General features: G+C 43.3%; 1 protein-coding gene across 1 annotated transcript in view; it reads right to left on the reverse strand.

Moving 5' to 3' along the window:
* Window positions 1-529: 529 nt before the first annotated feature.
* TMPRSS7 (transmembrane serine protease 7) overlaps window positions 530-22,267 on the reverse strand; it is a 75,382-nt gene continuing 53,644 nt past the window's right edge. Inside the window, exons 23-32 of the mRNA XM_029579200.1 lie at window positions 21,893-21,990; window positions 10,452-10,564; window positions 6,360-6,493; window positions 5,690-5,794; window positions 4,679-4,786; window positions 4,043-4,084; window positions 3,242-3,425; window positions 2,278-2,549; window positions 1,790-1,926; window positions 530-1,412 (exon numbers count right to left, since the gene is read on the reverse strand). Coding sequence (XP_029435060.1) covers window positions 1,245-1,412; window positions 1,790-1,926; window positions 2,278-2,549; window positions 3,242-3,425; window positions 4,043-4,084; window positions 4,679-4,786; window positions 5,690-5,794; window positions 6,360-6,493; window positions 10,452-10,564; window positions 21,893-21,990 — 1,361 coding nt within the window. The 3' untranslated portion in view covers window positions 530-1,244. The remainder of the gene's footprint in view (window positions 1,413-1,789; window positions 1,927-2,277; window positions 2,550-3,241; window positions 3,426-4,042; window positions 4,085-4,678; window positions 4,787-5,689; window positions 5,795-6,359; window positions 6,494-10,451; window positions 10,565-21,892; window positions 21,991-22,267) is intronic.

Consider the following 22,267-nt stretch of genomic DNA (forward strand, 5'->3'; position numbering starts at 1 on the left):
TTAATAGCAGGTAATGGACTTCTCCTCCAAGAACTTATCCAATCCTTTTTTAAACCCAGCTACACCAACTGCACTAACCACATCCTCTGGCATATAAAAGTAGGTAAGAATCCTCCCATTTTGGCAGCACCTCTCCATCATGTTCCCCTCCTTCCCAGAATAAAAATACAGTTACGCGCCACCTCCTTGCTGTAAACCTATCCCCCCCCCCCCCCCCATGGGAACATTTTACCATGGGTTAAGTAGGTAAATAGGTCCCTCGGTTCTGAATTACCTATTTAAATGCAGCAAATTGTCATTTCTTTTCGATTCCTGTAGCTGACTGATATCTGTCCCTACCTGCCCCTCCTGCTCAGAGATCATTGGCACAAGTCGGGGGTGGCTTTACGCTGCTCAGCCTCCTGCAGCTCAGCAGTTCCGCGGCCGACCGGCTGAAGAGCCACATGACACACCGGTTGGCCACCCCCCTACCCTGTGCATCTCTCGCGTCCTCTTCACTAGTTGGCAAACAAGACCACTTCGCCTTCAGTTCTGGTACCACTTTTATTTAATTTTTGTTTATTGAAATTTGATTACACACCTTTCAACAGGCCATCAAGGCAAGAAACAAATATAAAATAATCTCAACAAAAACTTCCACCGGTCCAAGCTTTGCCCCCACCACCTCTTCTGGGAGATCGTTCCATGCATGCACCCCGACCTTCCCACAGTGAAATTCCTCATTAGTGTCTTGGCAATGGTGCTCTCCAAAGCACGGCAGAGTGCAGGGGGGAGCAGAACTTCCACTGGGCAGAAAAGGAGGCCCCGTCATTGCTTTGCATTGTGGGGAGTTGGAGGCTGTAACAAAATGCACCCCATTGTATCGCGTACCCAAGAGCCTGAGGCCATTACCTGTACCACATTATTTCTCTTGTTGTTAGCAGCAAGTCCGTCACTTTTTTTTTTTTACAGGGATGATAGCAGCGCTGGAGGCCTCAAAGCCTTTCTATTTGGAGTTTTCCTGAAAGGTATAACTAAAACAGAAAGGCATTGAAAACTGTCAAATATAATCTGGTTTTATCTCGCACTGCGTGCTTGGGACTTGTAGTTCTGATTTCCCTAGGTAAAGCAGAAGTACAAGTTCCAGAAGGCAGTGGGATAAAACCAGGACAGGCTCCACCTGTCCTGCAACAATGGAGCCAATGGGCAGCACTCGTCTTGGGCCCTCTGCATGATACTAGCAAGAGGGCGTTTCCAGTTCCACTTCAGCCATGCGATTCCATCTGTTGCCGGATCCAGTCGGAAAGCGCGGTGATTTTGGTGTAGACGCCAGGCCGCCCACGCCGAGCACAGCCTTCCCCCCAGCTGACAATGCCCGTCAGGTACCACTTGTTCTCACGTCCCAAACAAGCTAAGGGACCCCCGGAATCACCCTAAAACCAACACAACAAAAACGTGATTAAGAGGAGAAGAATGAACTGCATGGCGGGAGGCTTCCCATTAGCCAGTTTTGGCCCCATTATGCAAGTACAGTGGATTCCTGTTGCATGCATCATCCTCCGCCACAAGGTCTTCAAAAAATGTGCAGAAATCACAAATCGGAGCCCATCCATGATGCACTGAAGTACCATAAAACTCATTCCTGACCGCCATATTTTTAAGCTTTACTTTGCAGCCTAGAAAAGCCAAGGAGGTGGACATGGGTTGGGGAACTAAAATTCTGCGAGCTGTTAGTCTTTCTATTAGTGTCATAGGAGAAGGTGTTGCTGGAAGTAGTTAGGAGCAGTTTCTATGGTAATAAACATCCTACCTGACAAGAGTCCACACCACCGCGAAGATCCCCAGCACACAACATGCGGGACGTGATGGAGGCCCCATATAGCTTGTTGCAGATGTTATGATTGATTATTTTAACCTTCGCCTCCTGCAATGTTCTAGCCGGTTCACCTAGAAAACCAAAACGGCAATGTTGATTTTTTTTGTTTCCCAGTTTTAAAATGCAAACTGTTGCATGACCCAATTCCCTTCCCAATGATGCTCCGGTCCAACCCATAGCCGGTCAAGGAGATATCCAAAAGAGCCATGCAGGGAAGTTAAGGGAAAGGATGAAAGAGCCTCTTAAAAGCTTTGCAACCATGTTCAAGGATCATTTTAACCCAGCTGACATTTGGAGTCACCTTCGTTACAATGCCTCTTTAACATTTCCAGTAGTGGAAAATGTCAAGTGTTAAGGCCTTAAAAAAAAAAAAAAGTCAATGTAACAATAAATTTTATAGGCAATCTGGAAAATGCACTTACCATTTTCCTGGAGTGCTCCCCAGCCAGTCACGTAACAGATGGCACTGTAAGAAAATACTTTAGGACTGGTGGGTAAACATATGGGCTGAACGAGATCCGTGAAGAGGAGGGGCGCATCCAGCTGCAGCAGGGCGATGTCATAGTCTGAGGCAGATTGGTCGTAGCGAGGATGCACAATGATTCTCTTGACTGACCTTCTCGGTACCAGGCTGCTCTTTCTGTGGATGGTTTGCAGGCCCACATAAGCAGTCCAGACAGAAGGAATGGAATACCTACAAACACAGAGCATCACAGGCTTTCCAGTCTATGCTGCAAACCTTCTAACCACCAGAGAAAAAGAGATGGCATTCACGCAGAGGAGGCATTGAGGAGAACAGTGTAAATTCCTGCTAACGTTTCATTTAAAATTACGTTTTCCACGATGCTTATGGTTCTGAAGCCGGTTCCTAGCACTGCACTTGAAAATGGTTACAAAGACGAGAGAGCAACTGTAATTGGGTCTCCCATGCGTACTTATTTATCTCATGTGAACTCTGTGCGGCTCTGGGGTCACCAGGACAGGTCTAGGAAACATTGCACTATAATAACCATTCAAGAGATCCAGGTTAATAGCCTTGTCGATTGTATTCTGAGTTTGGCTATTCCTCTCATTCCAGAAAACCAGTGGATTTGGATCCTTCTGGATTGGCTGAATATTCCACAGTGCTGGAACAACCCTCCTGCTCTCCGTATTACCACCACAAAAGATAAAGCACTGATTTTATAATAAAGTTATAGGATCAGCGGTCTAAGAGATGTTAACTTGCGCAGATGATCCTCGCACCCAGAACGCAAAGATGTAACTCAAACATTCATAGCTCCCAGAAAACGTCCGACGCCTGGCTGCTCGAGAGCCTGGGATGCCTTCTGTCGCCGTGCTAGCCCATTCTTAATGTTTCTGTGGCAAAATCAGACAGTTTCATACCTGATAGACTCCGAGTTCAGGAAACAATGTGCGGCTGAAAGCAGCCATTTGCTGGCAATGATGGAGGCACCGCAGACGTGTCCCTGCAAGCCGGTCTGCAAGCTCACTTGCCAAGGCCATTTTCCAGTCATCGCATCTTCGCCTCCTACAATTCTGGTTTTTTTCACTTGGCTTTTTCCACAATCTAGGAAAAGAAAATATCAACTAATGTAACAAGATGAAGTGAACCCGCTGCTGCGTCACATTGCTAATGTCAAGGATCTTAGATGTTACTGTGTAGTTATTAGAAAACTCTTTTAGCAAATCCACTCTTCATTGGTTTATGTTATGTATTAAGCAAAAGTACATCAGAAATGGAATCCTGATGAGGGGATTCTGTGACAGTGAATCCAGGGAGACTGAAGCCATGGTCTCCCCAGCCTGGCTCTACTGAGCCATCAAATTTGCTGAACTAGCCCAGTGACAGCAGAGCTAGAGCTTCTATCTGAATGTTTATAGAAATGTTTGGGAAAGGGGTTCTTGGAATGAGCTAGGTTGGAGAGCACAGTACTGCCCCAAGCAATCCCATACAAAATCCGAGACAATAATGTACGTGGCATCGGTCCATTTCAGCACGTACCAGCATACCCCGGGGTGCAGCAATGGCTCACAGTAACGTGGCAACCCCTCCTCTGCTACTGCTGCATTTACAGTCACAGAGCGGACCGTAAGTGCGGGTTTTCTGTTCAAGCCTGGGAACCGCACAGCGACCCTCTGCACCTTCAGCATTCATGAAGCTAACAGAATGCAGTATAGACTTACCCAATGCACCAAGCTGTGGTCTGGGCAGCTTTCTTTCACTCTCTGGAAGAACAGACAGAGACAGACTCAGCCTTCGCAGGAGGCACAGGCAGAAGACATTTGGGAAGCTCAAGACCAGCAATCTACAAGTCTTCCAAATGCACTCTGTTATTGCACTTCAGCATTTAATCTCAACAAAGCAACAAAGGAGAAAGCTACATTTTGTTTCCTTTAATTATTACTTTTCATCAGCCAAAGAATATTTTGAGAACCACCCAACAAATGCCCAAATCTTAAGAAATTCAGTCACCCCAGGGCTACTATAGTCCAATGCTGAACAGACAGGATATGGACTGTCAGAAATTAAGAATTAATGCCAGCAAGATTCCTTCATCTCTCCTTCTGTTGTCTCTCTTCCCCACACGCTTCCCTATCAAGACACTCAGAGCCTTCCCCATTAGAACAGGGCTTCTGGGCAAGACTTTCAGGATATTTGATCTAAGTTACCCTAAATTCCTACTTATTGTGCGATTGTAAGAACTGGTGATCTTCCCACCTCTCCTTTGAACCGGATGCAATTCTTGGCATTCTAACATTGCTTTAATGGACATTTCCACCTCAAAGGTTCCCACCGCCCCAACATCCGAAGATCCTTACTGCAGTCATTCTCGTTGCTGTCGCTTCCGCAGTCCCCCTCTCCAGTGCATTTCCTGGCACGATGCTGGCACTTACCGCTGTTGCAGCCAAACTCTCCAGGACCACAGCCTGCAGAAGTAAGAGTGCGTCACACCTGCAGATGTGTTGGGTCAGCGATGCATGAAACACTAGGCGAGCATATCCAATACTGATCTATTTCTATTTCCATTGACAACAACAACAAATTAACAGACAGCCCTTCTACCCCAGAGGTGACCATGCACAGCTCTAGAGTGCTAAATTACAAAGCATGTTGGATGTAGTTTGCAAGAAAGGTGCCACAGAAATGCTCAATTATGAGAGCCCTGCCAGTGTCTCAACGTTTGCCTCCAATCAACTGCTAGGTGGCGCCAAAGGGCTGGTGTTTAGCTGATGGTGGCCTGTATCAGCACAGGTATAATCCTTTTCTAGAGGAGTATTTTGACAATTTCTGGAGTAACTGCGGCATCTTGTGGACAAAAGAGTGAATTCCGATCCTTTGTGCCCTACGGGACTGAATTCTCTCTTGGAGTTTCTGTGCAAGGAAGCAGCAACACTGAGGGAGTTTGATGGCACCGCCCAAGCCATATTCCCAAACTGTAGCTGCCAACCAGCTCCTTTCCTTCCAGTCAGGTTTGTCCAGTCCCAGTTTTACAAGTACAGGTCCAGGCACACAAGGATGTAAAAACCAGAACTGGATCAGCCTAACCCGCCCCCCCCCAAAAATGGAGCCAACTGGCAAGGCAACCCAGTGCCCATTCTTGCCCTAACAGAATTTCTGTAACCACAGCACACAATTCCCCTTTCTTACTATCTCTCTGCTACATAGGGAAGAGATAGCCTTGAAAGCTTTTAAGATCCCTTTTTCAGGAACTGGCTTTTAACCAATTTTAAATACAGCATGAGCAATCAAAACCCACACAAGTGCTTTATACAAGCAGAGCCCTACCATGTACTGGGCTTCACTGCCGATGTTCATTATGTAATATTTACCACATCCTCGTTCATCGCTGCCGTCCGGACAGTCCTTCCAGCCATCGCACTGGTTCTGGAAGGGAAGGCACATCCCATCCGCACACTTAAACTGCTTAGGACATGCTAGAAGATCAAGAGAAAGCACTAAGCAAATAATGCTGTGAGGCATGCGTAAGGATGACCTCCGATTACCCAGCCAGGTGTACGTATACGCTGGGGACAGAAGCACCCCGAAGCATGTCGGGCTAGTAACCCTCTTATGAGAACAAAGAGTTCTTGCTTTTTTTTAGATCATTATTTATCATTGGCTTTTATCTTGGCCTTTTTAATGGTTTTTATTTTTTTGCTTCTGTTTGTGGTGGTTATCATACTAATTTTGCATTCAAATTTTTGCTGCTATGCTTTTCATTTTTACCTGTATTTGCTGTTTTATTTTTATGTGTATAATTAATTTTATTTGATGGTTTGCGCGTATGTTATTTGTCGCACATTCTTTTATTTTTACCTTGAGCTTCTACTTAGAAAGACGGGTGACAAAAGCCGATTGAATTAAGAATGAGAAGTGTCAAAGAAACAGACTAGAAGCAATATGACGCTACAAAATAGGCTGCGTTCGTCAGCGATGTTTGTGCTTATCCCTCTTAAAAATGCCCGTCCGTCCAGGGTAAGCACATCCCTTTCCACTCACGGTCGGCGTGGCTAAATGCTCTGTATTCCAGGTAGAATCCTTTCTGTGTCACCACTTCATCGGAGTGAAAGCTGACGGCCACGGAGGATCCATGCTCTTCCTTTCTGCTTCCTTCCACGATGGGCTTGCAGTGCCTAGCAAGGTAAAAAGCAAAGCACTGGAAATGTATTCTGTGGGCAGTGTGCTGCATAAAACTAGTGGCTCTTTCCTCCCAGCAGTAAATAACCTAAAGAGGCAGTGCTGTCATGCGGTCAAAGGTCAAGTCATTCCCCAGATGTTACAGTACATAAACTGCAATTGTATCCATTCCACTGTCTCTTTGGTCTAATTACCAGGCATAGGAATAATTTTTTTTTAAATAGAAGATTCAGACAAGGCAAACACCGCACAACAACTTAAGTTAATCATATTCCCCAGTACAAGTTCCTCCCTGTTCCCAAATGAAGAGCAGTTGCTTAAAAATGATTTTCTGTGTAATGGGGCACTTTGTACCGATGTTTTGGTCCTGGAGACCCCTCCTCGCCCCTTCACCTTCCGGTGGGCATGCCTGGGAGCACGAGATCCCCTGGGAAGACCCATCACAGGGTTTGAGCAGTGAAGGGGAGAGAGAGAGAGAGAGAGAGAGAGAACTAAAGAGCTATCAGAAAGCAGCCTAACATTCATGAACTGAAGCAACTGCTTAACATGCACAGTCGTCAGTCTCCAGACCAGACCCGTAAGCAGCGGTTTTTTCTCTCTTTCTAGGGTGGCACAGAACATGTGCCCCAGGCAGAAGATAATATGAGCCTTATGCGGCTACTTAAACCATGCCAGGTACCAAGCAAACCACCAGGTTGCAGAGGTCGTGACCCTGACACAAGAAGGGACTTTTCCCCAATGTCCCTTGTCTAAGTATTGTCAGGAAAAAAATACCACAGGCACCGCAGAGCCCGCAAAACCAGTCCAAGACAGTTCAAAGCAATTAAGCCAAAAGGCAGGCAACAGACTATTATTTACCCTACCCACAGCACCTTACGAAAGAAGTAGGAGGCAGGAAATTAGCAAATGTAACAGAGAGCAGGGCATGAGGTTTTCAGATTGGACCTGTAGGTAGTGAGTGGGGAGGGGGCAAGGGGAGGCTTCTTTTGTATGAGGAACACAGCACGGAACCAGGGAGGAAAGGTCATGGCCGTGCTTATAGGCCCTGCAGAGAACCAGGGCAAGGAGTGGTGAGATAGGAGAGGATTCGGTGAAAGGGGAGGTTACAGAAATGCAGGCAAGAAAAGAAGAGGGCGTGAAGAAGAGTTCTTTTTTTTTTGTAATTGAAATTTTATTAACCGCTCAGAGATAAGCAGAGCAGCCATCTATATAGCAGTACCACAATAATAAAGCCACGATAATACCATCAAGGAAACTGGCAGAGTACAGAACAATAAAATGTCTGTGCATCTTGTCTTGCATTTTTTAAACACCTCTCCCCTTCCCGCTTATCTAAATATATCGACCAACCCACAGGGATTGCAGAGAAAATGTTTCAAGCACGGTGTTTCAGGCAGTAGGGCTTGACGTGTTTTCAGATTTCCACTTTAGAGAGGGTGCCCGGGTGTCCCTGTGATGGGCGAGCCTGTCATTGCGGGTTTACTCTTATAGGATACCCTGCCTATCCTGGGGTCCCCAGCTTACGCCACCAGAGAGCAATTTCACATCTAACGGAGAAGAAGATTTCAATAACCACTGAGCACTGTAAATTATTCCACTACTGGAGATGCAGTACCACAGAACCAAAGGTGAATGCCGCACCGGTGGTTACGTTCATGGATGGGACTCGTCAGGAAGCGAGAGTTCCTGCATACGGCTTGCATTTCAGTTTTGCACAGTTTTAGCTGCTCCGTTAAATCTTTTGGTATTCGCTTATTTTCTAACATCTGAAAATTATGCAGAGGGTTATGATTTGGGTAAAGGGACAGCTCTTAATATGAAAAGGTTAATTTTGTTTCTGCTTGCTCAGAGCACCCAACGTCCTACAAGTTCCAGATTGCTGTTGTTTTATATCATCTGAGGAATACGACGACCCACCCAAAACCACAGCAAACATTAGGGGAAAACCCGAGGAGGGCAACAGCCCAATCTGAAAGCACTCGATCTAGGAGGCTGCAGCTGTAGTCACCAAGCCAGCAACGCTGACTCCAGGCAGATGACTGCTAGGGAACTCCCTCCATTTTTTATACAGATGTATATATATAGCAGAATGGGGTTTTTCTCATGCTGTCTCTTCTCTTACTACCCTTTCCTTTTTTACATTCTCTTCATTCTTTCACCTCCTTAACATCCCTCTCCCCTAATGTGAGAGTCTCCTCCAGGGGGAGAGAGGCAACTCTTGCAGCTTAGAAAAGATAGAACGTCTCATTTTTAGCAAGTTGGAGGCGCTTCTTTGGTTTGATCTGTAAAAGTGCTGCTTCTTGAAGGGCCCAGTTCCCATCCCAGTTAGGAAAGAGTTCCTTGCACTGGGAGACCAAAATACAAGTTTATTTTGTGATGAAGGCAAAGATGGAGGACTTCTCCTCTGTGCATGTTGACTATAACCCAACAAGGGGGAGTCTGCTCCAGGGTCCCAGCCCTTGGGCTGGGAGAGCTTTGATATTAATGTTCTTATTGCAGATCATATGCCTATTACATCTCATTGTAAGCTATTTATATATGTTCTATGAAAATAATTCCCCGGCCACGAGGAAGTCAAACCCACAGGGTCTTCAATGTTCAAAACTATCCATTAAACTAGCCAATTAATTAATTAAAAAAAAATGTTGCCAATGGTCATTACATCAGCGTGTCCCCAATAGGATTTGGTTGCAAGGGTGTGAACCCCCTGATATCCAACATTATTCACTCTCAGCCGAAAGGCCAAGAAGGAACTGTCATCCACTCATAGCTCAAAAAGGACAGCTTGACAGTACACTCGATCTTAGCTAACAGGCAGAGAAGCTTGAATTAATAAATGGCCAAACTAACAACACTCTAGGAGCAGAAGTGCCCCATAGTCAGTATTTTCATGAGTTGGGAGATGGATTTCTGCTGATGAGCATCAGTGATTATTACTGCATTCATCTTCCTAAGCCCTAATGCTCTCCTCCTGGAAGGACTCTTGGAGAGCAGCAGTCTAAGAACAGACTGGCCCTGTCCAGGATGTGGCTTCAAAGATACCACTGGGAGGAGATACCTGAGAAATCTCCCCCGTCATTTCCAACTTTAGTTTTGCTATTCCTTTCTGTTTATTGGTATTAAGCATAACTTAGTACTATATACCAGCTTTAAGAATACACTGAAATTTATCATACTAAGAGGGCAATTTACCTGCCTAAGTAGGAATTTACCTGGGAAAAATGACCTGGCTGCAAACCGCCCTCCTCAAAGGCAAGCCACATAGCATGGGTACAGTTAGCCATGGGAAAAAGAGGCATTCCTGCGGGCACATTTAGGCTGGGGGCAGGGAGGTAAACAGTGAGCATGCAGTCGATTTTCAAACACGCGTACACTATGTGGCTCCCCATCCACCATCCACATAAACAACAGGTGCAAAGCCGGCGGACGCCTTTAACGTGCGTGCTTGGCGCTTGATCGGAAAGTGACACAAAGCACGTGCATTAAAGGCCGCAGCAGGGTTTGCAGCCTCACACCGGACAATTGAGGAATTGCACCCTTAAGGGAGTATAATGTGGGGGGCCATTAATCGCCCAACATCAATTCGATAGGACTTCGTTGGGCTGCTTACAGCAGGCGAGCGAGTGTGGTGGATCTTTGTGTAAGAGATTTGTGAAATTGAGGTTGGCCGACTCCCATCCTTGAGGGCTACAAAGCAGGTCTGGTTTTTGGGATAACCGTAATGAATATTCACGAATATTTGCACACAAGGGGCCTCAGAGCCTGGTTAATTCACTTATTTTGGTTGGGCTGAAAACCAGACCTGCTTGGGAGCTTTGAGGGCTGGGTCTGTGCCATACATGCGCGTAGACCCGTATAGAGGCCTTTGCATAAGTATAAAGCACAAAGAAAAGACTGCAAGAGTCCTTGTGTATTGGAAAGTAATTTGTCATTTTTTGGGGTTTTTTTACTTACCTAACTCCATCAATTTCTAACCAGTCTTTATCACAGTAATTGGATCCAGGAGACTGTTCTTGAATTTGTATTACAAGAATATTTAGTATCAACCTATAACCGGGTCGTGGTGCCTACAATCAAAATGTAGTTTAAAATCCTAACAGTTTCCAAAATAGTTGTGCAACATTTTACAACGCGACTTGTAAACATGCTCAGCGCGACGCCATAGATTAAATTAGGGACAACTGCATATGATGGGGGGAGGGGGCATTCTACATGCTGCCCGCCTTGGGACAAAGTCTGAGGATGCTTTTTACCAATGGACTTTGCACCAAGTTTGAAAGTGAAAGGACGCACTTCTTTTCTTGTGTGCGGGCACTTTTCTCATGGGAAGCAGCAAGGTGTACACTGGGAAAAGCAATCTACACTGGTCAAGTACCTTCCCTCCCCTTAACATCCCCACCCCCCCCCCAGGAAGGCCTCCTCTTAATGCAACTAAAAGTAACGCACACTCAGGCCGATGCAATACCGTGCGCTCAGGCTAGCGCACAGGTTAACCCACGGTTGGACGCTCGTCCAAAACGCACGTCCAAACCAGCGCGTAGCTAATAGCGCTCATCACATGTAAATGCCATGTTGGCAGGCTATAAGCTAGTACCCCCTTATGTAAAAAATAAATGTGCGCCCGACACACACATTTTTACCCTCAAAAATTAACGCCAGCCCTGGAGCTGACATTAAGTCTCGAGGAACCCCAAACGTTAACAGAAAAGCAGAAAATACTGCTACACTCCTACAGACTTCTAATTCTGCTCCTCATAGGAAAACCTGTTAGCCTCCGTGTACCAGTAAAGAACTCCAATTGTTCCTCAGATGTAATCGGTTATGATTTTTTAATGGTTACATTTTAAATAAGTCTTTATTGGGCCAGCAGAAGAGCTATCCAAGGAGGGCGCCGCCCAATAGCTTTCAAGATTACACAGGTCCGTTCTTCAAAGCTGGGGGAAGTTGTATGAAGGGTTCAGTGTGAACTTGAAAGCTGATGCATCATCCTTGCATAACTAATTAATTGGGGCCAATAAAAAGAGAAGAATCTAGTACAAGCATGATACAAAGGATTGCTCATTAGATAGGGAGACAGCCCTCTACCTTTCTAGCTGGGCTATTTTCTCAGTTTACACCTTCCGGGCCATAGTTTTCATAGCACCCACATTGAACTTACACAAAACAAAAAGTAAATATTTGAAATCACAGGCATAGGCTCGTTCTTCTTGTTCATTTTAGTTTTAAGCAGTAATATATGCAGTAAACTCTAATCTAGAACACTAAGGCAGAGGCCGAGACCTAGTGTGACCTGACCTATAGTGCTGCAACGGTCATCCTCCCATCGCTTCACTGAAAGTGCAAGACATTCTTGTTTCTTAGATTTTTTAATGCAAATATTATCTAAAGCTATTTTGAAGTTTATAAAATATGCTTAAGGCAACGCCATTTTGTGCAAATTTAAACCAAATTCCAGACAGTAGAAAGTACTGCAGCCAATTGGTAGTCACATGTATGACAGTCACAATGGCTCTGTAAATCTCAGGAACTATTTTAAGGAATGATCTGAGACTTTGTCAGTAAGGCTCAGTAAACCTGGCTTGAATAATTTCTGAAAACAAGACAGCAGAATGTGGATACTTATTATTTATTTTAAAATGTACATTCCTCTTTTCTCAAGTTCTAAATGGGTAAGAGTAACACATATATACAATTCAATTAACACGCCATAAAAACAACCAAAATCAGAACAAAAAATCCAAACTGCAAACTGCATATTTCATGAATTAAAACATCATAAAATAAACATAAAACAAACAATAATATACAGAATTGTAGCCAGTCCTTAAAGACAATGGATACAAAACATATCTTACCTGAATCTTACCCAGCTTTTAAAATAAAATCACACTATTTATATGGATGCCACAAAATATAGCAGAAAATATCCATTCAAAAGCTGCCTAAGTTTCTCAGTCATGTATCAGAAAGTACAACAAGATCTCTTAATTATTCAAAAAAAGCCTGAGTAGAAAGGTTTGCCTTGAGCAGTTTCCAGAACTGTCGCCGTTGATGTTTCAACTTTAAGCCCTTCTGGCAACGAAGTTCATAATAGACGGCCGGACACACCAAAGATTCGCTAATCTAATGAGCTTTACGGAAGGTACATCGAGTAGGAATTAAAACATCTAGGCACCAGACCATTTATAGCTTTAAAAGCAATCATTTCAATTTTAAACCTAACTCTCCAGGTAACCGGGAGCCAATACCAGTGCCGGAGACGAGCCATGTGGCAGCATTTTGCTGTAATCCACTCTAAGGGCATTGGACTGGAGGGCCCTTAGAGTGGATTACAACAAACCCATGTATAATTAATCACCAAAGCAAAGGCAAAATGCTTCCGATCCAGCAACCTGCAGCAATCACAAGCAGTTCTGGGGATGATTCTGTCCACCCCAAAAGGCCGCCAACATTTTTTCTACAGAATCTTTGTTCTGATCTACTGCCTCCAGCACAGAATACTTGTATCTGCACAATGACAAGAGTCCTGCTACATTCACAGCAAGAGAAGAGCTGGGGGCAAGAACAGTATCAATTCAAGAAAGCCTGGCACAAGTACAGAGGACCCTTGGCAGTGGGGAAGGGAGGATAAAGAGTTTCTTTAGGTGGGAAAAATGGACACACTGGACAGGCCTGGTGGTTGTAATCTGCCAGAACAAACCAAGGAGTACGGGAAAATCCCATATTTGTCAACAAATCATTCTTTTTAGAGGGAAGAGCAGACAAGCTGTAATGAATATAAAAGAAATTAAAGCTTTAGTCTGCATTCCTCTCCCATCAGGAATTTTGCTGGATTTTGGGTGCCCAACAAAATTGAAACCAGAGAGCAGCCAAATGTTTTACAAGAGCCTGAAACTCCCATGATGCACTGCAGGTGATGCTAGCAAGACGCAAGGAGCTGCAGGGGGATTTTGGGCTTAAAATGTTGAAACTGTTGGCTTGTGGTTGTCTGCTGGTAGAAAGCTCTCGTCTTGCCTATGTCTCTTGACAAGACTACAAGACTGCAAGAGGGAGACTCTCTGATTTGTCTGTACGTGCTGTGTTGGCTCTATTTACCAAGCAACTTACTTGCATAAAACTATACGCAAAAGCCTATTTCATGTGCACTTTTACCTGGACAAGCAAGATGCATGCATGGGGACGGAGTTGGGGGTGGCGAAAGCATTTGCTAGTATAATTTTGATTTTCGAAAGGTTGCACGTAAAGGTACATGCAGAAGGTTACACCTGCACGGGAGCATGCGGAACTTTCTGTGCATGTGTGCACAGGCGTAGCGGGACAACCCACACATTTTCAAAGCAGACTGTGAAAATTCGGGCTAAAGCCTGCAGGGTACCAGGTACCCCCAGATTTAAACTCTACCCTCTGTATGTCTTGTAGAAGTTATTCTTAAGCATCAGTAGATGCTAAAGATTTTTATGGGAAGTGGAGTATCAAATTTGACATTAAAGTAAAGCAAAGATAAGCAGGGCTTCTGAATGCTGCTTCTAATGACAGGAATGATTGCTTTCCACCAATCTGCCTTAGCTTGCCCTGAAACAATAACATCTTCCTTCCACAATTATATTACTAAGGCTCTTACATGCTTCTTGTATACTGAGAGACAGCAGTTCTTCCTTCAAAAGGAGCTAAATATGATTTAGGAAATTGCATTAATATAGACCATAACAGAGGAACATACCAGACAAAATAATGATCCATTTTAAATGCTACCTAAGAGAGTTACATGAATATATATTTTTTTAATTGACCTGTCTTCTTTAAAAGAACAGTATAGCGAATGTAGGCACCAAAAATACAGAGGGGGAAAGGCTCAATTAATATAGCGGTCCCCCTGCATATAGCAACTTACTGTGGATTCATTTTCCACTTCTGAAAGAAGAGAGAGGCTATTACAGGGGTATCACATGCTCCGTCAGGGCAGCGAAATACACCACAGACATTCGGTAATGTCTTAGCAAACAAATTCCCCTACTCTCCCTGTGAAATTATTTCATGACAGCCGCCCTTGTAATGGGCAATGCCCATAGCGACTGGATTAGATCTGCCTAAAGGATTGTTCTCAAGTTCTACTTGAAAACATCTAGGATGTCTGAGGGAATGAGTGAAAAAAGAGCCCAGGTATGTAGTTAATGAATAGCAATCTGAAGTTCAAATAACCTTGATAGTTTAAGCATACACATCAAAGTGAACGACTGCACACAGACACAGGGGTCTATGTTTAGCCATGGACATTAAAAAAAAGAAAAATAGCCAAGCAATTGATTGGGCTGTACATGTCTGACATTTTCAGGTTTATTTTTGCTAACTATAGTGTTTCAAGTCCCGACAGGGACAAACATGAAGAACCTTGCATACACAGCAAAACAAGCAGAAGGAACAATATTCTATCTAGCCTCAATTCTAGTCCCAGTGCATTTCTTATGGCAAAATTCCCAACTCCATACCGTTCCAGCACTCCCCAAGTTTGAAAACTGAAAGGGGCTAATGTTCCCCCAATGACTTAGCTCCACACCAAGCTTGGATGAACTAGATCCAGCTGCTGAAAAGTTATCGTATATACTTTATACTCATGTATAAGTCAAGAAATTTATGCCAGAAAATAGGTCCAAAAAAGCTGGGTCAAATTATATATATATATATACATACTAACCATTGTTCTGTGTATACTATAAGGTTCCCAAGGTATGTGCATACATATGCGTCAACTGCCGAAACGTAGTAGAGTTAGCTGCATGAGTTAAGCAGCTAACTCTGATATTAGCAATAGATTGCTGAATTTAAACCTCGACTTATTCACGGGTCAATGCATTTCAATGGATTTTGGTCCCAAAATCACCTATTGACTTATAAATGAGATAGACATACAAAAGATAGAAACTTCAACACACAGATCCAACAAGCCACACTTCCTATCAAACCGAAGCTAAAATAATCAATCAAACGTGCAAATGGCCAAGACAATTTTGCAGCTCGAATTTATTTTGCTGTCTTTTGTCCATACAGTTTGTGTTCATACACTGGATGCTCTCACTAAGGATCTCGGACTATAAGGATCAGTCGGCTGTACAGATAAGCCCGCCTTCGCTCCCAGCCAACAGTCACTCAGCAGTGCATGGTTCGGAGGAATGTATCTTTGAAGGATACTAAGGAAACAGGAGAGTTAGGGCATCCCAACAGAGAGCTTCCAATAAAAGCAAAAGGAGCCCATATGCCTATAAATAAAAAATCACCGGAGTTAAAGAATTCCAAATTATCCCTATCAACTGAAAAGCAGATTGTTTAATACAAACAAAAGACGCACTTTGAAATGTTTGTATGCCAATGCCAGAAATCTAAGAAGTAAAATGGGAGAGTTAGTATATAGCAGTGAATGATGAGATAGACATAATTGAAATCTCAGAGACCTGGTGGAAGGAGGATAACCAATGGGACAGTACTATAAATTATATCGCAATGATAGGGAGGTATGGTACTTTATGTCCAAAAGGGTATAAAATCGAATAGGATAAAGATCATACAAGAGACTAAATGCTCAGTAGAATCTATATGGGTAGAAATCCCATGTGTGTTGGGTAAGAGTATAGTAATAGGAGTATACTACCATCCACCTGGCCAAAATGGTCAGACAGATGATGAAATGCTAAGAGAAATCAAGGAAGCTAACCAATTTGACAGTGAGTAATAATTGGAGATTTCAATTACCCCAATATTGACTTAGTAAATGTAACATCATGACAGGCTAAAGAAAAAGTTCCTGGATGGAATAAACGACTGCTTCATGAAGCAATTGATTCAGGAACCAATGAGAGAGGGAGTTATTTTAGATTTAATTCTTAGTTGATCGCAGGATTTGGTAAGATAGGTAACGGTGGTGGGGCCACTTGGCAATAGTGATCATAACATGATCAAATTGAACTAATGACTGGAAGGACAATATATAAATCTACAGTTATAACACTAGATTTTCATAAGGGAAACTTTGATAAAATGAGGAAAATAGAAAAACCTGAAAGGTGCAGCTGCAAAGGTTAAAAGTATACAACAGGCGTGGTCATTGTTTAAAATTACAAGCTTAGAAGCGTAGTCCAGATGTATTCCATGCATTAAGAAATGTGGAAGGAAGGCAAAACGATTACCAGCAGGGTTAAAAGGTGAGGTGAAAGAGGCTATTTTAGCCAAAAAAAAAATCCTTAAAAAATTGGAAGAAGGATCCATCTGAAGAAAATAGGAAAAAGGATAAACATTGTCAAGTTAAATGTAAACATTGATAAGGCAGGCTAAGAGAAAATTTGAAATGAAGTTGGCAGTAGAGGCAAAAACTCATAATAAAAACTTTTTTAAATATCAGAAGCAAGAAACCCATGAGGGAGTTGGTTGGACTGTTAGATAACCAAGGGGTTATTGCAGAAAGACTAAATGAATTATTTGCTTCTGTGTTTACTAATGAGGATGTTTGGAAGATACTGGTTCCAGAGATGGTTTTCAAGGGTGATGAGTCAAATGAACTAAAGCAAATCACTGTGAACCTGGAAAATGTAGTAGGCTAGATTGAAAAACTAAAGAGTAGTAAATCACCTGGACTGGATGGTATGCACCCCAGGGTTCTGAAGGAACTAAAAAATTAAATTCCAGATCTATTAGTTAAAATTTGTAACCTATCATTAAAATCATCCATTGTACCTGAAGACTGGAGGGTGGCCAAAGTAACCCCAATATTTAAAAGGGCTCCAGGGGCAATCCGGGAAACTATAGACCAATGAGCCTGACTTCATTGCCAGGAAAAATAGTGGAAACTATTCTCAAGATCAAAATCGTAGAGCATATAGAAAGACATGGTTTAATGGAACACAGTCAACATGGATTTACCCAAGGGAAGTCTTGCCTAACAAATCTGCTTCTTTTTTTTGAAGGGGTTAATAAACATGTGGATAAAGGTGAACCGGTAGATGTAGTGTATTTGGATTTTCAGAAAGCGTTTGACAAAGTCCCTCATGAGAGGCTTCTACGAAAACTAAAATGTCAAGGGATAGGAGGCGATGTCCTTTCGTGGATTACAAACTGGTTAAAAGACACACAGCCCCAATTGATGATGTCATCCCTTTTTATTTTTATTTATTTATTTAAAGGTATTTATATACCGCTTTTTAAAATAAAATTTTATCAAAACGGTTTACAATAGTTTGAAATAAAATGAAAAATAAAATACAAGTTAAATTAAATAAAATACATAAATTTAGTTAAATAGCTAGGTAATTACTAGCTTAAAATAAAATTCTTAATTAAAAATGAAACAATAATAATAATAATAGAAGCGTGCCATGGTAAACAGAATAGGAGAGCAAAAAGTCGAGGGGGGGGGGGGGAAGAAGTGGTGAGTTATCAGATAAATATATCCCAGAAAATGAAGGGAATGAAAAAAAAGATTGAGTGAAAATTGAGGTAATATGTGTCAGGTGAGCAGAATTGGGGTAATATGAGTCAGATGGACGAGGTTGAAGAGGTGGGAACTTCAGATTTGTTGACAGTATACTTAGAGGAGTTATTAATGCATGTTGAAAAAAGTAAGTTTTCAGAGCTTTTTTGAATTGGTGAGGGTTTGACATTAGACGGAGAGGGTTGGGTAAAGAGTTCCAAAGAGATGGTCCTGCAACTGAAAATGCTCTTTTTCTGGTTATGTCTAATCTGGCCTGTCGTGGGGATGGAATGTCTAGGAGATTTTGAGTGAGTGATCTTAGATGTCGGGTGGGTTTGTAGATACGAAGTAAGGTGCATAGCCAGGTGGAGGAAGAATTGTAGATTAAGCTGTGAATGATTGAGAGTATTTTGTACTTTATCCTGTATTTTATGGGTAGCCAGTGAAAAGATTGTAAAATAGGAGTTATATGATTGCGAGTAGGGGTACCAGATAATAAGCGAGCTGCACTATTTTGGACTAGTTGTAATGGGTGAATTGATGAATCGGGTAAACCTAGGTAGAGTGCATTACAATAGTCTAAACCAGAGAAGATAAGGGATTGAAGGACAGTTCTGAAATCACGATAGAAAAGAAGAGGGCGAAGTCGTTTCAAAAGTTGTAATTTGTAAAATGATTTCTTTGTTAGGGAGGAGATTTGTTGTTTCATGGATAGATCTGTATTTGTCGCATCTTCAGCCCTATAAAAAGGCTCTTCGCCAGTTCCTTGGGGCTTTGCAAGGAGCTGTCTTTTCCTGGATTCTTTGTTCCAGCTCATTCTTCCAGGAGGCTTCTGAGGTCCATCATCACTTTTTCAAGATCTTCTATTCTTCGTGGGAGCTCCTTTGTCTTTGTTCTGTGTTCCTGGTTTCTCGTCAGGTCCTGTGTCCTTGTGTGTTCCTGTGTTCAGATGTTCCAGTCTCTTCAGTTTCTGCATCTAAAGTTCCAGTCACTTTGGTTCCTGCATCCAGTTGTTCCAGTCTAGTTCATTCCTGTCTAGATGCTCCTGATTCTCCAGTTGCCAGGTCCGGGTTTTCCAGCCTTGTTCCTTGCCGCCGGATCCAGTCTCCAGAAGACTACTCGAGTTTGAGCCTGAATCCAAATCTGAATCTGAATTCTTGAATCTGAACCTGAGCCCTGCTCCTGTCTTTGGAGCTCTGTTCCAGTTGGATCCCCTTTCCAAGTGCTGCCCATATTCCTCTCCCTTCCTGAGTTCCAGCCCTGAGCTTGTCCCGCTCTCTGCGTGGTCTATGACTAGCCTGTTCAGGTTGGGTAGGGCAAGCAGTGGGACAGCATGGTCCGCAACCAGCCCATGGGGGCTGTGTAGGGCATGCTGAGGGGCAGTGCCTTGTCTGACTCTTCGACTTGTCCAAGTCTCCAAGGGCCTTTGCCATGTCTTGTCCATGTTCCAGAGATCATCTGTCCTCGACCTCTGTCCGTCCTGTCGCACTTGCCATTCCCATGCGGCAGGTCTGAAAGGGCTATCCCAAAGACCAGCTTTGCATTGCTGGGTCTCCTCTTGATGCGTCAGGTTCGGCAGAGGCCCGTGTGCTCCAAGTCCTGTCCGCCCGTGCTTGGATACGTCTTGCCTGCCACAGTGCTTACTCCGGTGTCTTCCTCTGGGGTCATGCTGTGGCCTAAGGGCATACTCTCTCAAGCAGGTGACCACTCTCTCACGCTCGCAACAACTTGGACCGGTGTTTTTCAATATATTTATAAATGATCTGGAAAGGAATATGAGTGAGTGAGGTTATCAAATTTGCAGATGATACAAAATTATTCAGAGTAGTTAAATCACAGGCAGATTGTGATAAATTGCAGGAGGACCTTGCAAGACTTGAAGACTGGGCATCCAAATGGCAGATAAAATTTAATGTGGGCAAGTGCAAGGTGATGCATAGAGCAAAAAATAACCCATGCTGTAGTTAAACGATGTTAGGTTCCATATTAGGAGTTACCACTCAGGAAAAAGATCTAGACATCATAGTGGATAATGCATTGAAATCGTCTGCTCAGTGTGCTGCAGCAGTCAAAAAAGTAAACAGAATGTTAGGAATTATTAGGAAGGGAATAGTTAATAAAACAGAAAATGTCATAATGCCTCTGTATCGCTCCATGGTGAGACCGCACCTTGAATACTGTGTACAATTCTGGTTGCCGCATCTCAAAAAAAGATCTTAGTGTCTTTTTACAGATGACACTAAGATCTGCAACAGAGTGGACACGCCAGAAGGAGTGGAGAGAATGAGTCGGGATTAAGGAAGCTGGAAGAGTGGTCGAAGATATGGCAGCTGAGATTCAATGCCAAGAAGTGCAGAGTCATGCATATGGGGAGTGGAAATCCGAATGAACTGTATTCGATGGGGGGAGAAGGGCTGATGTGCACGGAGCAAGAGAGAGACCTTGGGGTGATAGTATCTAATGATCTGAAGTCGGCAAAACAATGTGACAAGGCGATAGCTAAAGCCAGAAGAATGTTGGGCTGCATAGAGAGAGGAATATCGAGTAAGAAAAGGGAAGTGATGATCCCCTTGTACAGGTCCTTGGTGAGGCCTCACCTGGAGTACTGTGTTCAGTTCTGGAGACCGAATCTCAAAAGGGACAGAGACAAAATGGAGGCGGTCCAGAGAAGGGCGACCAAAAAGGTGGATGGTCTTCATCGAATGACTTATGAGGAGAGATTGAAGAATCTAAATATGTACATCCTGGAGGAAAGTAGGAGCAGAGGTGATATGATACAGACTTTTAGATATTTGAAAGTTTTTAATGATCCAAAGACAACGACAAACCTTTTCTGTTGGAAAAAAATCAGCAGAACCAGGGGTCACGATTTGAAGCTCCAGGGAGGAAGACTCAGAACCAATGTCAGGAAGTATTTCTTCACGGAGAGGGTGGTGGATGCCTGGAATGCCCTTCCGGAGGAAGTGGTGAAGACCAAAACTGTGAAGGATTTCAAAGGGGCGTGTGATAAACACTGTGGATCCATAAAGTCTAGAGGATGTGAATGAAGAGAAGAGGCATGGGGTGGCTTGCGGGAATGACGGCTACTACCTGGAGATTAATATCCTTATTCAATAAACATTCACACAGTTAATGCAACACCAACATTGCTCTATGCTTCAACGGCAAGAGGAAATGTGGAAAAAAGGATTTGCATCCACAAAAAAGCAGGGGAGTAGCTTGCTTGTTACGGCGGTTACTACCCAGAATCAATTAAGCCTGATACTTCACTTGGAATACATATCCAGTGCAGCTCACTGCTTCAACGGCAGGGGGGATGAAGAAAAGAGGATTTATATTCAGACAACCAACAAGGACTGAATTGCACAGGTTGGGTAAACAAGCGTGGGAGTAGCTTGCTTATTACGGCGTTTACTACCCCTAAACAATTAGCTAGATACTTCACTTAGATGCAGCATCAGCACTGCTATCTATATCGATGGCGGGGATGGAAGGGAAATAGAACCAAAAAGTTACTTATAAGGGCCAAGAGTAACAGCTAAGTGTGAAAAAAATAAGTGTGAAAGCTTGCTGGGCAGACTGAATGGGCTGTTTGGTCTTCTTCTGCCGTCATTTCTATGTTTCTATTATTGATCTTTGGTCTGACCCTGTATGGCATTTTCTTATGTTCTTATGACCTTGTTATAACTTTTCTCACTATGACACTCAATTTCCTTGACATGGATTAGCAGTCGTAAAGACAGGATCCAATGTATATACAAGTGTAAATCTTTGACCATCTATAGTGGTTTATGCATGCAAAGAAAGCCCCTTGAAATGAAAAATATGGTTGCTGGATTTGAGGGTTCAGCTGCGCAAACGTACTCTGCATAACCATGGATGTACGTCCACTTGTAACCTACAGGGGGAAAATGTTCCAGTGCTAACTAAAAGCACTTACCTTGATAATCCAGTTGCAGTCTGTGTTTGGGGGATAGTTACTTGGGTAGTAGGGAGAACTCAAGGTGCCGTTCCACGAGGTGAAGCGTCCTCCACATGCTAGGGAGAGAAAGAACCAGAGAGGCATGTTCGTACAGCACTGCGAATGTCATGTAGTGCTATAGACATGTTAAGTTGTAGTAGTAGTAGTAGTAGTAGTAGTAGTAGAGGATGATGGAGGACCCCTGAAGATTGCCCTCCGAGGCAGGGTTTTTCTTACTGAGGGGCAATGTGTGTAATTTTAAAGAACTGAATGTTCAAACACAAGGGACTCACATAAATTGGGTTTCAGTTATGGCTAATTAGCTTTGTTAGGATGATGTTTTGTATTTTTTTG

Source organism: Rhinatrema bivittatum, chromosome 15 (genome assembly GCF_901001135.1).
Source record: "Rhinatrema bivittatum chromosome 15, aRhiBiv1.1, whole genome shotgun sequence".
Taxonomy (NCBI): Eukaryota; Metazoa; Chordata; class Amphibia; order Gymnophiona; family Rhinatrematidae; genus Rhinatrema; species Rhinatrema bivittatum.